General features: G+C 34.6%; 1 protein-coding gene across 3 annotated transcripts in view; it reads left to right on the top strand.

Moving 5' to 3' along the window:
* Positions 1-15,055, top strand: part of TMEM117 (transmembrane protein 117) — a gene marked incomplete at both ends in the record, with an annotated part of 622,588 nt that overhangs the window by 500,708 nt on the left and 106,825 nt on the right. For all 3 annotated transcript variants that reach the window (XM_080706437.1, XM_080706438.1, XM_080706439.1), the window contains one exon: positions 8,255-8,414. In XM_080706437.1, the coding sequence (XP_080562563.1) occupies positions 8,255-8,414 (160 nt within the window). The remainder of the gene's footprint in view (positions 1-8,254; positions 8,415-15,055) is intronic.

Genomic DNA, 15,055 nt, shown 5'->3' with positions numbered 1-15,055 from the left:
CTGAGTGACACCCCTAGCCCTATTTTTTATTCTTTTTATTTTTTTTTGGAGCAGGATCTCACTGAGTGGCAAAGGGTCTCACTAAGTAGCTGAGGCTGTCCACGAACTGTGATCCTCCTGTCTCAGCCTCCAAATGATGGGGTTATAAGCGTGTACCACTACACCAGGCTGGTGAGTTCCAATATTTTAACATGAGTATCATAGAAAGAAATAAGTGGTTTTTACTTTTGTGAGTGTTATAATAACTATGCAACATGATCAGAAAAGAATATGATATTTATGACTGGAATAAAAAAATAAACATTTTAGAACATGAATAGCGGCTAATATATTAAACCATAAAGCATACTTTTATGTTTAATCACTTGATATTGCTATTTTTAGTTGGAAAAAAAAGAAGTCTAAGGGATCGAGGGTATAGATAGCTCAGTAGTACAGCATTTGCCTAGCATGAATGAGGCCCTGCGTTCAATTTCTGACACTGAAAAAAAAGTAAATATTGACAATTTTTTGATTCAGCATATACTAGATAATTCTGCACATTCCTGTTATCAAAATTAAATTGCATGATAGTTAACTTTAAATCAATGAGCCTTTTTGATTATTTGAACCTAATGCCAATTCTTCTGTCTCTTAATATAATGCCTTCTTTCAGGCTATCCATAAGTCTATCTTAAAATGACTATGAATCAAAGAAAATAATATTAACAAATGTAAATACTTAAAAGTTCAGCAACAACTTGCTGAGAACCTCAGCAACTTATCAAAATCCTGATTAAAAATTAAAAAAATAAAATAGAGCTGTGGGTATAGCTCAAAGGTATTTATGGCTTCAATTGCCAGTACTGGAAAAAGAAATAGTAAGTTCAAGGTTTTGTCTTTGTATTTTGTTTTGGGTGCTTTAGTTTGGGTACTCGGGATTTAACCCAATGCATCTCTAGCCCTTTTTAATTTGAAATAGGGTCTTGCTGAGTTACTGAGGATCTCATACTGAGGATTCTCCTGTCTCAGTCTTCCAAGTACTGGAACTACAAGCAAAAATCACCATACCCGGCAAAGTTCAGTATTTTTCAAAAGCTAAAAATTAGAATAAAAAGTAAGATTATGAATTAAACCATGTTTTAAGTGATGTTCTAGACTTACTTACATGGGATACTATATCTCCAGTCAGTACTCATGTTGGATATATGAGTAAGTTCTATGATGAACATGTTTCCAGGAAGTGAAATTAAGATACAATTAATTTTCTGAAGATAGCTACATACTTTTGGCTGAGGAGAAAAAGTGTGACCCATGAGAAGACTCGTCCTTACTGAGTGTCAGTAGATCCTAATTTTTGTTTGTTGATTTACTGTTAGACTGTGCAACATAAGCACATGCCCTCACCTTTCTGGTGCTGGGGATTGAACCCAGGGACATTCTACCTCTGGCTTTTAAATTTTTTTATTTTGAAACAGGATCAAGCTAATTTGCTGGCCCTGGCCTCAAACTCAGTATCCTCTTGTCTCATCCTCTCAAGTACTGGAATTAAGGGTATTCATCACCACAGTCGGCTTGTACAAGCATTGTATTTGTTCACTTTGCCGACAACTCTTAGTGCACTTGCAAATTCACCCTTCTTTAGTAACCACTGTGTTTCCCCAAAGCCTCCCACAGAGATTGGGAACCATAGGACTAATAAAGCTCTGCTAACCCTTTTTGGTCTTGCGTTCCAGTTTCTATTAATAAAAGAGGCATTAGTAACAAATAAAGGAAAGGAAACTAGCTGGAAATCTGAAGCCAGGAGAATGACGCGACTAACAACTCAGGCTGATGACTTCGTACGCATTCTTTCCATTTGAGTGGTGGCCAGAAACCAGAGGGAGCAGAATCAATAAGCCTGAGCCAGCATGATGTGCTGGCACTGGCTGAAGTCTGAAAGGAAAATAATCTAGATAATTGTTTAATTGGAAGCTACTTAAAAAAGAAAGCTGAAACTCCCCAAGACTCGTGGTCCAGAGTAAACATCTTCTTTTCAACCATATTGATTAAATAAAAACCAGGGATGTTGTGTTGAGGTCTCCTGTCCACCAGGTTCTGTTTTCTCCAGCATGAGATTATTCCTGTAACTGTTTCCTGTCTGTATGTATCTGTCTTCCAGTTTTACTTTTCAGTGTTAAGTACCATTGGATGATAGTTTTCTAATACTCTGCTAATAAAGAAAGAGGAAAGCAAATTAAATTCTACCTACAATCTTAGTAAGGAAGGTTACAGCCAAATGCAGGGCAATCAAAACACAGGCTGTCATGAGTCAGCCTGGGCTAGAGCCATCTCATGTCACTTCAATCTATTCTGTGTAACTTATAAAGTATTTGTTACAGCGGGGTTATTTAGACTTTCTGCAACTCAATTTTTGTACCTGTAAATTAGGAGTGATGATTATAGGATTGTGGTAGAGATTATATAACTTTATTTGCATGAAACATTTATACCAGTGCGTGACATACTACATATAGCCATAATAGTAATGTGCTATTATTTATTATTTTCTTCATTGCAGCTTCACATAAAAGTGACTTTTTAGGTAACCTCACTTGAGTCCTTACTTTTTTCAAAGGGTGGTTTTAACTAAATTATCAATGTGTTACAACTACCAGTTTCACAAGGAGAGGCTCAGAAAAAAGTAAAACACAGCTCATTTGAATCTGCACCTATCTATTTATTAAACACAATTTTGAAGGTGGCATGAGCAATTATTGTTTCAGTTCCCATTTTCTTTTCTTTTTTATCCCAGTCTCTTGATGTATTTTTAGAACTTTCTCTGAGCCATATGTATTCATATTTAATGATTGCCATTTTTATTCCTTTTGTAGTATTAAATATTAAGTATCAGGCAGAATACTCCTTTAATTTCCCTTTGGAGTAATAAAATGTTACTAATAACTATTTCTTGAGGGCTGTTATAATACCCTTTGTCAAAATAGAAGTACATAATAAAGCCAGAAAAACAATTACAAAGAGTTTGTAGAGTGTTATATACTGGATAAATGAAATATATCAAATAAAGTACACATTCAAGAGGTGAATAGGTGTTGATTTGGTCGCAGGAAGCTATCACACAGAGAGCACTATGATAAATTTTAATTGCTAATTTAACCACTAAGTTATAACAAAAGTTTAATGACTAAATTTAATCACTTTATTTATAATGAGGTTATTTGAGCTTGAGTAACTCCTTTTTCAGCTTTAAGGAGATACAACTGACAAATAAAAACTGTACATATTCAGGGTGTTTAACAGGATGATTTGATATACATATACACGTTATGAAATGATTAGTATGGCAAAATTAACATCCTTAACCAAAATTAACATCCTTAACATCATAAAACACCACTGCGTGTGTGTGTGTGTGTGTGTGTGTGTGTGTGTGTGTGTGTGTGTGTGTGATGAGTACTCTTAATATCAAATCTCTTAGGAAATTCCAAGTAAACACTATAGTATTATTAGTCATACGTAATATGTAGTTTCAACATAATTTTAGCATGCTGCATATTAGATCTCCAGAATTTATTCTATTTTAACTAAAAATTTGTAGCCTTTGATCAACTTTCTCCCATTTTTCTCAACTGACAGTCCCACCAACAAGGTACAAAGATCTCCTCACCAGTACTTTTGATAATATCCATCCTAACAGGTATGAGGTAATATCTCATTATGATTTTCATTTTCTTCATGACTAGTGTTGTTCAGTTTCTTAAATATACTTTTATTGGTGCATTATAATTATACATCATAATGAGATTCAGAGTGATAGAAACACACATTCACAAAGCACTTGGTGTATTTCCCTCCACATCCCACCCTGCTCCCTGCCCTTCCCCTGACATGTTATTGAGATGGTACTTATAGGCTGGGCATGGTGGCACATGCCTGTAATCCCAGCATTGAGGAGGCAGAGACTGGAGGATCGTGCTTCCCAGGCAACCTCAACTATTTAGGGAGGCCCTTTGCAACTCAATGAGATCCTGTTTCAAAAAATAAGAATAAAAACAAAAATACTGAAAAATTGGACTGGGGTATAGCTCAGAGGTACAATGCTCTCTGTGTTTCAGGGGTTCCATCCCTGAAACTAAAAAAATAGGACGAAAGAAGAAAAGGAAGGAAGGAAGGAAGGAAAAGGAAAAGGAATAAAAGGAAAGAAAGAAAAGAAAAAAGTGAAAAAGAAAAAGGAGATGGTACTTATAATTCCATGTATGTACGTAGCAGTATTTGAAATGTCTTCTTCATCGAGTCCCCCTACTTTCCACTATTCTATTGGAATCTTATTTGTCTGAAGTTCCTTTTGTTTTCCATTTTCTGTCTTTCATATATAAGAGAAAAAATATTGCCCTTCACTCTCTGAGACTGGTTAATCTCACTTACAATATTATCTACTTCCATCTATTTTTCCTAAACATGACAATTGGGTTTTTTATAGCTGAGTAAAATTCTATTATGTGTATATGCCACATTTTTTATCCACTGATCTGCTCATGGACACCTAGACTGATTCCATAATTTGGCTACTGTGAATTTTACTGCAATAAACATGGAAATGCATATATCACTATTATACTCTGACTTCAATTCTTTTGGAAAGACACCTAGGAGTGGTATAGCTGGGTCATATGGTGGTTACATTCCCAGCATTTTGAGGAACCTCTGCTTTGATTTCCATAGCATCTGTACTAATCTGCTATCCCACCAACAGTCTATAAAGGTTCCTGTTTTTCTACATTCTCACCATCTTGTAATTTGCAAACAGATAAAATAACTTCTTCCTGATTTGTGTCTTTTCTTTTTCTTGCCTAACATCTTTGGTGAAGACCTAGAGTACTATATTGAATAGAAGTTCTGAGAATAGTTATCATCTTGTTCCTAATTTTAGAGGGAAAGCCTTCATTATTTTAACATTAAGTATGGTTCAAACTGTGGGCTTATCATATATAACCTAATTCTACTGAGGTATGCTCATTCTACAATTATGTACTGCTAATGATATTTCTGTTAACAATTGACCACATATAGCCTTAAAACATCTAAGTTTGTGTAAATGTACTCTATAATGTTTACATAAAGATGCATTTCTCACAATATATTCCCATGATTAAGGGATGCATGACTGTATAACCTCATTTGTTTTGAAGTTTCATTATGAAAAGATGACAATCTTGTAAAATGATTTTTCCTCATTCATTGAAATGAATGTGATTTTAATCCTTAATTTTCTTAATGCAGTGTCTCTTTTCTTATTAATTTGTCTATGTTCAACCATTCTTGAATATCAGAGGTAAATCCCATTGGATCAGAGTGTGTGATCTTTTAAATTCACTGTTGATTTGGTTCGTAGAAGTCTCTTATAATCTTTTGTATTTTTGAGCTATCACACCAGTACCTGGTATGGTATACAGCAGCAGGCTTCATCCCATGTTTATTTTTAATTTTTGTCTGTTTCAATATTATTTCACTTTCTATTTGATTTCTTCTTTGACTCATTAGTTGGTCAGGAGCATGATGTTTAATATCTATATATTTGTGAATTTTCCAAGGTATATTTGTCATTGATTTCTATTTTTATATATTTTAGTCTGAAATGATGCTTCATATGATGTCACTACAAGAAGAGCTACTTTATAAATCTTGTAATAGATAAGGTTTCTAATTACTTAATAGATGCTCATTCTGGACTTCCTGACTTACACACACACACACACACACACACACACACACACACATACACGGTGTCTCTGAATGGATATTTAATTTTAGAGTATCAGTTAACATTAAAGTATTAATTTGTATGTGATCAGTTATCTTCACAAAGTACATTTTGGGATATCTTTTGGGAAATATGATGATTATATTAAAATATTAAACTAGACACTACTGGCTCTGGCCATAGAGTTGGAGTGACATGCTGGAGTACATTTGCTTCACCAGAAGTTATCCAGGTATGCTGGAGAGGATGGAGATGGGGGTAATGTGAAGGGAGGTAGGGAGCAAAGAAGAGGAAACTTGATGGAATTGGGACCCTCAACTATTCACCAACTGATACAGCATCCTGAAAAAGTGTACATTTCCATAGCATCCTTGTAGGAAACATGTTTTAAACCCAAAAAGTAATGAAAAAATGTCCTTACTACAGAGAAGAACTACATGTTTATCTATTCATGGAAGTAGTTTGTAGTTTTGCTGATTAAAAAATGGTGATCTTATTCAGATTTAATTGAAGTTTTTCAAACTCAAAAATCAGCAAAATCCAGTACTTGAAAAGTTGAGACTGAAGTATTGCAGGTTCAAGGCCAGCCTCAGCTACTTAGTGAAGACCTTTCTCAAACTTAAGAATAAATAGCCGGGCGTGGTGGTGCACACTTGTAATCCCTGCACTTGAGAGGTGGAGACAGGAGGATTGCACAGGTTCAAAGCCAGCCTTGCTGGCTTAAGAGACATTGTTTCCGAATAAAAAAATATAAAATATGTCTGGGAGTGTACCCTGGAGGGAGAAGGGTTCCATATCCAGTACCACACACACACAAAAAAAATTAAGAATAAACAATAGGACTGGTGTTGTTACATTAAGGTAGAATGCCCCTGGGTTCAATCCCCAGGACTGAAAACATAAGTAAAAATTAATTATCTAGAAAAATATGCTCAAAATATCACTTTGATATCAAAGTCAATCACTAAACCAAATATGAAGAAAGAGGTGGGAGGTAATGGGAATGGGGTGGGAATTGGGTAAGGACTGAGTGATGTGTGCATGCATGTCTCCACCATCTTGGACTCCATTAAGATGTATGACTACAATGCACCAATAAAAATTTTTAAATTATAAGTAAAATAAAATATAAACATTATGTTGAATAATATTTATAATTTCTGTTAAATTGTTATAATTACTTAGGATTTCTCCTGAGCTCATTGAATCCATTTGAATTTCTGTGATCAAAAGCATTCTCAGTAGTAGCAGGATGTAATCTAGAATTTCTACTACAAAAATCTTAATTCAAATTCTCATAAAATGAATAATCTAGAATTTTTATTAATGGGAAAGAAATAAAAAACCATAGGTGGATTTCATGGCACCCACTATATGAGTATAACTTGTTCCAAATAAGAAGTAGTGAAAAGAAAACTCCTCAAATTTTTGTTTAGAATTTTTTCTTTGTACAATTGGAAAAGACTTTTGGGAAAATTTATATTATTATTTTTGAGAAGTGTCAATTATCATACATTAGAGGAAAATACAGTTTGTTAATTGCCAAATTGAGTGTGCATTCTTCTAAAATCTTATTCCACATCCATATTTTCTTCTGTTTTCTTTTTTCTCCTTTTTCTTTATTTCCTTTATTTTCTTCTTACATTTTATCTTCTGATTACATTTTTTGAAAATAAATTTCTTCCTTTCTAATTTCTAAACAAAATCCAGACACCAATATAGCCCTGAAGGCAAAGGCTTAACCACCTTCTGGACAAGTATCTGGCAAATTAAATTTCTACCACCCACATTTTAGATCTACTTTGAATGTTAATATAAAAAACTAATATGACCATTTTTATTTTGTTAAAAGCTTTAATTTCAGCAATTATTAATTGAATTCCATCTATGAATACTGTTTTCAAGATTTTATGGGTCTATAAAGATAGGAGAAAACTGGCTTTTAAAATCTTATAACAAGGAATGAATGATACAGTCTGTGAAGGGGTCATTAGGCCATAAGGCTTCTATTATGTGTCTTAGGAGGAGAAAAGGCTGCACTGTTATCATTTAGAAGTAGTTCCTCTAATGAGCTCATGAGCCCTCAGGGATGGTCATGAAGCTGATCAAATCATTTCTCTCTTCTGTAAGAGGATAATGGAATCCATGCTTTCCCATGTACACACTCACTGCCTTCAGTTAAACAATGGACATGTAATGAGAGCTACAACACCAATGTTCTCTTTGGGCACTTATTGCACTAACCAAGGTCATTTGTAATATTTTTGTTGTTAATTATTTGTTTCAAAAACCATTATCTTAGTTTTCTCTAGGGAAAATCTTGGAAGAACTACGAGCATATGCTTTTCTAGTTGCTTTTGAAAGAAAGCTTTTAATTTACCTCTTTTTTCATTTTTCTTTGATGAATATGCCTTAGGATATTTGTTAGACATTTCATACAATACAGATAACATGCACTCTTTAACATCTATATTGTTATGTTTAATGTAATGATGTCTTTTTTTTTTCTTGCAGGACAGTTCTTTTTACCCTGACTTCTGTGGTCGTACTTGTCATTACAACTGACTGGATCAGCTGGGACAAGCTGAATCGGGGATTTTTGCCCAGTGATGAAGTTTCCAGAGCATTCCTTGCTTCTTTCATCTTGGTCTTTGACCTCCTAATAGTGATGCAGGTAAGTATCTTTGTATTATCCTCACTGAAGTTACACTTTGTTCTCAATGTCACACTATTAGAAAAGGGCTCCACACAGCTAGAGAAGAGAATAGCTAGTTTACAGTTTCTGCTAATGGGGACTTCTCTAATCATGTTCTCAGCAATTTACTGAAGAAAAAATGCAATTAGGCTTTTATTACAGGGGCACCAAAAATTTATTTTATGAACGGTGCAAGGTGGGCCCAAGAAACAATGCAGCATGGTGGTATGTTTGCCAAGTCTTCAGGGAGAAAAAAGAGAAAACAAAAAAATTGTCATTTAGTAAATGGAAAGCTGCAGAGATAAGGATGATATAAAGCCAGCAAAGCACAGAGAAACAATTGTCAAAGCAACTCGGGGTTTTATAACATTTGAAATTGAAGGATTTAAAGATGCCTTTTCTGGTTATGGAAATTATCACTTTCAGTATTCACCAGAGACTGTTCCATTTTCATGTAAACAATATTTCTGTCCTGCTTAGCAACACTTTTTTGTACAATAACATCACACTAACAAGTGATTCATGTAATCTTCTGTTGTGCATGTTTGGATTTTAGGAATAGACTTTTTGACTGGTGTAAAAAGAGGCATTAGCTCTTTGTTGGCACTTTGTCATGCTCATTAAATGTCCATCCATTTGCTAGACATCTCTGTATTGCTTTTATAAGAAAATTTTGGTTTTTCCCCTCCTGAGGCATTGTAAGTCATTAGAACAAAAACAACCATTGCTGAAGGGAAAGGGGACTCCATTGTATTCTGAATTTATGTGAGATTTTTCAGGATAGCAGATTGATTTTCTTATTTCTAGAGGCAAAAAGGAGCCTTTACAAGAGCTATTTTGTGTTGTTGCAAAAGAGAAAAATAGTTTTAGTTTTGTTTTTGTTTATATTGGTAAATAATATATCCTGTGCATTGAATTAAAGGTGGTTCTTATAACATATTACTCATTTTAAGGAATGATATTTTAAAATACATTGTAGCTTAAGAAATATTTGAAGACATAAAACCAAGTATTTTTTTCTCAGCTAAAAACTGATGAATTTCTTATTTTCTGTGAGACAGTTTAATATAGTGGAGAAGCCCTGAACCTGAGGAGTTAGACAGCATTGGCAAGTCCCGTATCTGTCTCTCAGTAGCCATAGGACCTTCTCTGAAGAGGTCTAAAATTGAATTTATGGAATCATCCATTACTTGCCAAAAGGCCTTTTCTATTTTTTTCGTCTCCTAATATAAATTCTAGTATTAAATGACCACTTTGGTTAAATGGCCTGTAAGTACCTCTCTGAATCCATCTAAAAGTCAAATGTACTAATATCTAAATAGAATATTGTCTCCCTAAATTTGCTCCATTTGCACAACTTACATATGTGAAATATATATGTGAATGTATATAAATATAACATATATATGTGTGGTATTCATATTCCTTGGCTGCCTATTACTATCCACTGATTCCTTCCCTTTTTATATAAATTTTAGGTATCCTTCCCAATAAGGTCACTTAAGACTGGGGACCTCCAGTGGGAAAACATGCCATTAAAATTTACATTTATGGATTCACTCCAAAAGTACTTAATGAAGGCAGTTGGAATAAAGGAAGGATAGACAGAATTTATGTGGACAGAATCCACAGTATTAGAAAGGGAGCAACATTTATAGATGAAAATGAATATCATAAAGATGCAAGGAGTTAGTAAACTCTGTGTGTTCAGAGAAAAGACAGGCACAAGTTGACTGAAGATGAAGAGTTCATGCTGAGTAATATATCAGTTTAGACCATTTTGGCTACAAGTAACAACAGCCCTACCAAGGCAGCTTAATCAAAGGGGGATGTACTTCTGAATTTTATGGATGTCCTACACACTTTGGGACATCCCATACATCTCAAGTGGAGGGATGAGGAGTGCAGTTGCCTCTTGGGACACTTGGAGGCAGAGACTAAAGTTTAACAAGGAACTCTGAACCAGCCCTTTCTTTACTCTGCATCTCTCATCTCTGCTTTCTCACTTCTGATTTCTTTTTCTTTTTCTCCTACTGCTAAGCAGAGCTTTCAGTTTTCTAGTTCTTTTGAAAGAAAAGGTCCACTGCCAATACCTCAGAGGATGATTACTCTAATTGGCAGGCCCATTTCCAGTTTTCCTAAAAAGTGAATACAGAGTTTGGATTGTCCTACACCCCATCCCCAAACTAACTGGGCTATAGTGGGAGACTGTGGAGATGAGGAGGTCCCAAAAAAGAAGGAGAGAGGTTGGGTCTCAAAAATAAAATTAAGAGGTGCCTAATATAAAAGGGAGTTGAAAAGGAACCAAAATGGAAGGCCTCTTAACCCCTTTCCTCTCTCCCCCAGCACCAAATCAGCCAGGCCTCACTTTTTTGTTTCACATCCTTTGGGTGCCCTGCAAGATCTAGCCCTGCTTCTCTCTTCTCCAGTGTCTCCAGCTCTGCCCTAGTCCACGGGTTTGCTACTACAGCATATTTATTTCCAGGATGTCTAGGAGACTCTTTTTCTTCACCAGACTGTCTCTCTCACTTCACTCTTCTAGGTCCTACCAAGGAAAACAATTTCAACTCACCTTCACCAATGCCATGTGATTCCCTCTTCCTTGGAATTTCCATAGCACCTTTTACTCTCCTGCAAATCGGCATGCCATTTTATCCATATTACTCTTTGTATCCCTGGACCTCCATAGCACAATGCCTCATAAGGACAGGAGGAGAACCAGAGTAATAACTTCTTGATGAGGGCAAAGAATTGAAAATTCATCATTGTGTCTCATGCCAACCATGATCTCTTTGTATTATGTAGATGTCTGGGCACTAGGTCATGAGGTCTGGAAGTTCATGTAAGGAAACAAAGCCCCTAAATTCTCTATATATACACATACAGCATTTGAAAACATATAATATGGATGTCCTAAGAGGTCCATACCTATTAAACTGAGAACCAGTTCTTCCCATATTTATTTCTAAAAAAAAATAGAGAAGTAGTAAAATCAGTTGAAAAGGAGGGAGTGGTTTCATGAAGTCCTCATAAGAATTACTTAAGTAACTTAAAAGAAATTGACCCTGGAATTTTTAATTACTAAAAATTATATTATAGAAATGAATTGTAATGTTTGACTAAAATACTAAAGAAATCAGCCAGGCAAGGCATTAGTAACATTTTATTTTTTCATGTATCTATTATTTACTTATTTATTTTTATTGGTGTATTATAGTCATATATTTTAATAGAGTACATGATGGTAGAGGCATACATACACACATCACTTATTTAACCCTACTCCAATTCTCACCCCATTCTCTTTTCCCTCTCTCCTTCTTATGTTTGGATTAGTGATTGACTTTGATATGTTTGTGAATGTACATTATGTACACTAGAGAGTTTCCCTTTTTTGCCATCCCATCCCCCTCAGTTAGATCACCTTATTTGCTCATCTATGGATTCTCCTTCTTTGACGAGTTATCCTCCTATGACTCTTTTTCTCCCTAGCTTCCACATATAAGGGAGAACATCTAATATTTTATATTTTGTGACTGACTAGTTTCACTTAGCATAATATTCTATAGTTCCAATAATTTCTCCTATAAATGACATAATTTTGTTCTTTATGGATTAGTAAAATTCCATTATGTACATATCCCATAATTTTGTAATTCATTCTCCAGTTGAAGAGCATCTTGGCTGGTTCCATATTTTGGCAATTGTGAATTGTGTGGCTATGAACATAGAAATGCATGCATTAGTTTGGTAGTTTTGTTTCCATTCTTTTGGGTAGATACCCAGAAGTGGTATTGCAGGCTCATTCCCATTCTTCTGAGTATCCTCCATAATGTTTTCAAAGTGGTTTTACCAATTTGCAATTCTATCAATGTCATTTATAGAACTGATCAACAAATTCAGCAAAGTGTATGAATAAAAAACCAGTCATAAAAAATCAGAAGCTTTCTTGTATGCCAAATATTAATACAGTGAAAAAAATAACCAGAAAACAATTCCACTTAAAATATTCCACAAAAAATAAAATATTTAGTAATAAACCTAAACAAGGAGGTAAAAGACTTGTAAAAAAATTATAAAGCATTGAAAAAAGAAATTGAAAAAGATCTTAGGAAATGGAAAGATCTTCCATGTTTATGGATTGGCACAATAAATATCATCAAAATGGCCATACTTCCAAAAGTGATCTATATATAGATTCAATGCAATACTCATTAAATTACCAAGGTCATTCCTCACAGACATTGAAAAAATCAGTCCTTAAATTCATTTGGAACAACAAAAATGCCACAATAGCCATAGTAGTTCTCAGCAACTAAAACCATGCAGGAGGAATCACAATACCTGACTTCAAACTATACTACAAAGCCACAGTCATAAAAACAGCATGGTACTTGCACAAAAATAGACATATACACCAATGGAGCAGAAGAAAAGACTCAGAAACAAATCTCCACACTTAAGACCAACTGATTTTTGACAAAGGGGTCAAAAACATACACTGGAAAAATGAGAGCCTGTTCAAAAAATAGTGTTGGCAAAACTGGTTAACCACATGTAGAAAAATGGAAATAAACCCCACATTCTCATGCTGTACAGGATTTAATGCAAGATGGATCAGAGACTTAGAAATCAGACCAGAGACCTTGCAGCTCCTTGAAGAGGGCATAGGTCCAACACTTCCACACATAGGCACATTCTTTTAAGGCACGAGAAATTAAAAGGAGGATCAATGCATGGAATTACATGAAATGGAAGAGCTTTTTGCAGCCAAGGAAGCTATCAAGAACCTCAAAAGAGAGCTGACAGGATTAGAGAACATTTTTGTCAGTTATTCCTTTGCTAGAGAACTAATATCTAGAATATACAGAGAACTCAACAAACTCAGCACTAAGAAAAACATAACCCAATCAAACAATGGGCAAGTGAACTAATAGAGACTTCACAAAAGAAGAAATTAAAATGGTCAATAAATGTATGAAAAAGTGCTCAACATCATTAGCAATCAGAGATTCAAATCAAAACTACCCTGGGGTTTCACCTAAATCCAACTAGAATGGCAGTTATACAAAGCACAAACAACAGCAAATGCTGGTGAGAATGTGGAGGAGTGAGAACTCTAATACATTGTTGGTGGGATTGCAAATTAGTGCAGCACCTTTGGAAAATAGTATGGAGGATCTTCAGAAGAATGCAAAGGAATCTACCTTATTATCCTCAATACCACTTCTGAATGGAAACCAAAATGCTAAACTTATACATGCATATCTATGTTCATAGTTGCACAATTCACAATTGCTAAAGTATGGAACCAGCCAACATGTTCATCAACAGATGAATGGATTAGAAAACTATGAGATATGTACAAAATGGAGTTTTACTCAGCCATAAAGAACAAAATTATGTTATTTATAGGGAAATGAATGGAACTGTAGAACATTATGCTAAGTGAGATTAGTCAGTCACAAAAAGTAAGAAATTGGATATTCTCCCTAATATATGGAAGCTATGGAGTAAAATGGTCATAGGAGGAACTTTAGATGAAGAAGGAGAAACCATAGATGAGCAAATAAGGAGGCCTAACTGGGGGTAATGGGGGGGAGGAAGAGAAAAAAATTCTCTAATGTACATGATATACATTCACAAACATCAAAGTCAATCAATATGGCACACATGAAAAAGAGAGAGGGAAGAAATAGTGTGGAAAACGAGAAAGGGCTAAATGAGCAATGTGTGCATGCATGCTTCTACTGTCTTGTACTCCATTAAGATGTATGACTATAGTGCACATAAACAAATTTTAAAAATAAAATAAAAAGGAGCCCAATATAGTGGCAAAAATAAAATAAATTAAAATAAATGTTTGAAAAAGATAAAAAAAAGAATTGTAAAGTAGGTGATAGGCCCAGCAGAAACCTATCAATACTTCAATATAGACAGGTATAAGCATATGTATATATGCGTATATACATGTATTTATGCACATATATGCTGTATACAATATCTTATCTTTATGTGTACCAAGGTGATTAGAGAAGCCCTCCATAGGAGAAAAATTCAAAGAGCAAGAGTTGGTAAATCCCCATAGTGTTGACACATCTTTTCAATACTTCTCTTTCATACACTTTTTTTACATATCTATTACTTATATACCTAGGTACTTCCCAAAACACACAATCTTTTGAGGAGAGAAAAATTTTACCAATTGTTTTATTTCCTGAGCAAGATCAAGTATAATGTATTACAGTTTTACCATAACTATTTTTCAAATGAAAGATTAAATAAAAATGAACATATCATTGTTACTCAAAAGCCAAAAAAATGTGATTTTTTTCTGGTGGTAAAATATTTACTAACAGAGTTTTCCAGGAATATGGCGACCGAGAAAAACAGCGTTTATGAGTCCTGCTAACACACAATCTCTATTGCCACAAAATTAGTGCTTTTCATAGCCAGAGAACACTATCAGCAGAGAAATAAAAACTGTAAATATAAGGGACAGAGAAAAAAAAGACTAGAAGAACAACTAGAGACCAGAAAAGAAACCAGCCTGCATTGCTGCAATGGATGCCACACTGGCACCATCTTGCCTCACAGCACCAGACTCCAGAGAGGAAAAG

Source organism: Muscardinus avellanarius (genome assembly GCF_963383645.1).
Source record: "Muscardinus avellanarius genome assembly, chromosome: 11".
Classification (NCBI taxonomy): Eukaryota; Metazoa; Chordata; class Mammalia; order Rodentia; family Gliridae; genus Muscardinus; species Muscardinus avellanarius.
This window is presented reverse-complemented; position numbering and strand designations above follow the sequence as displayed.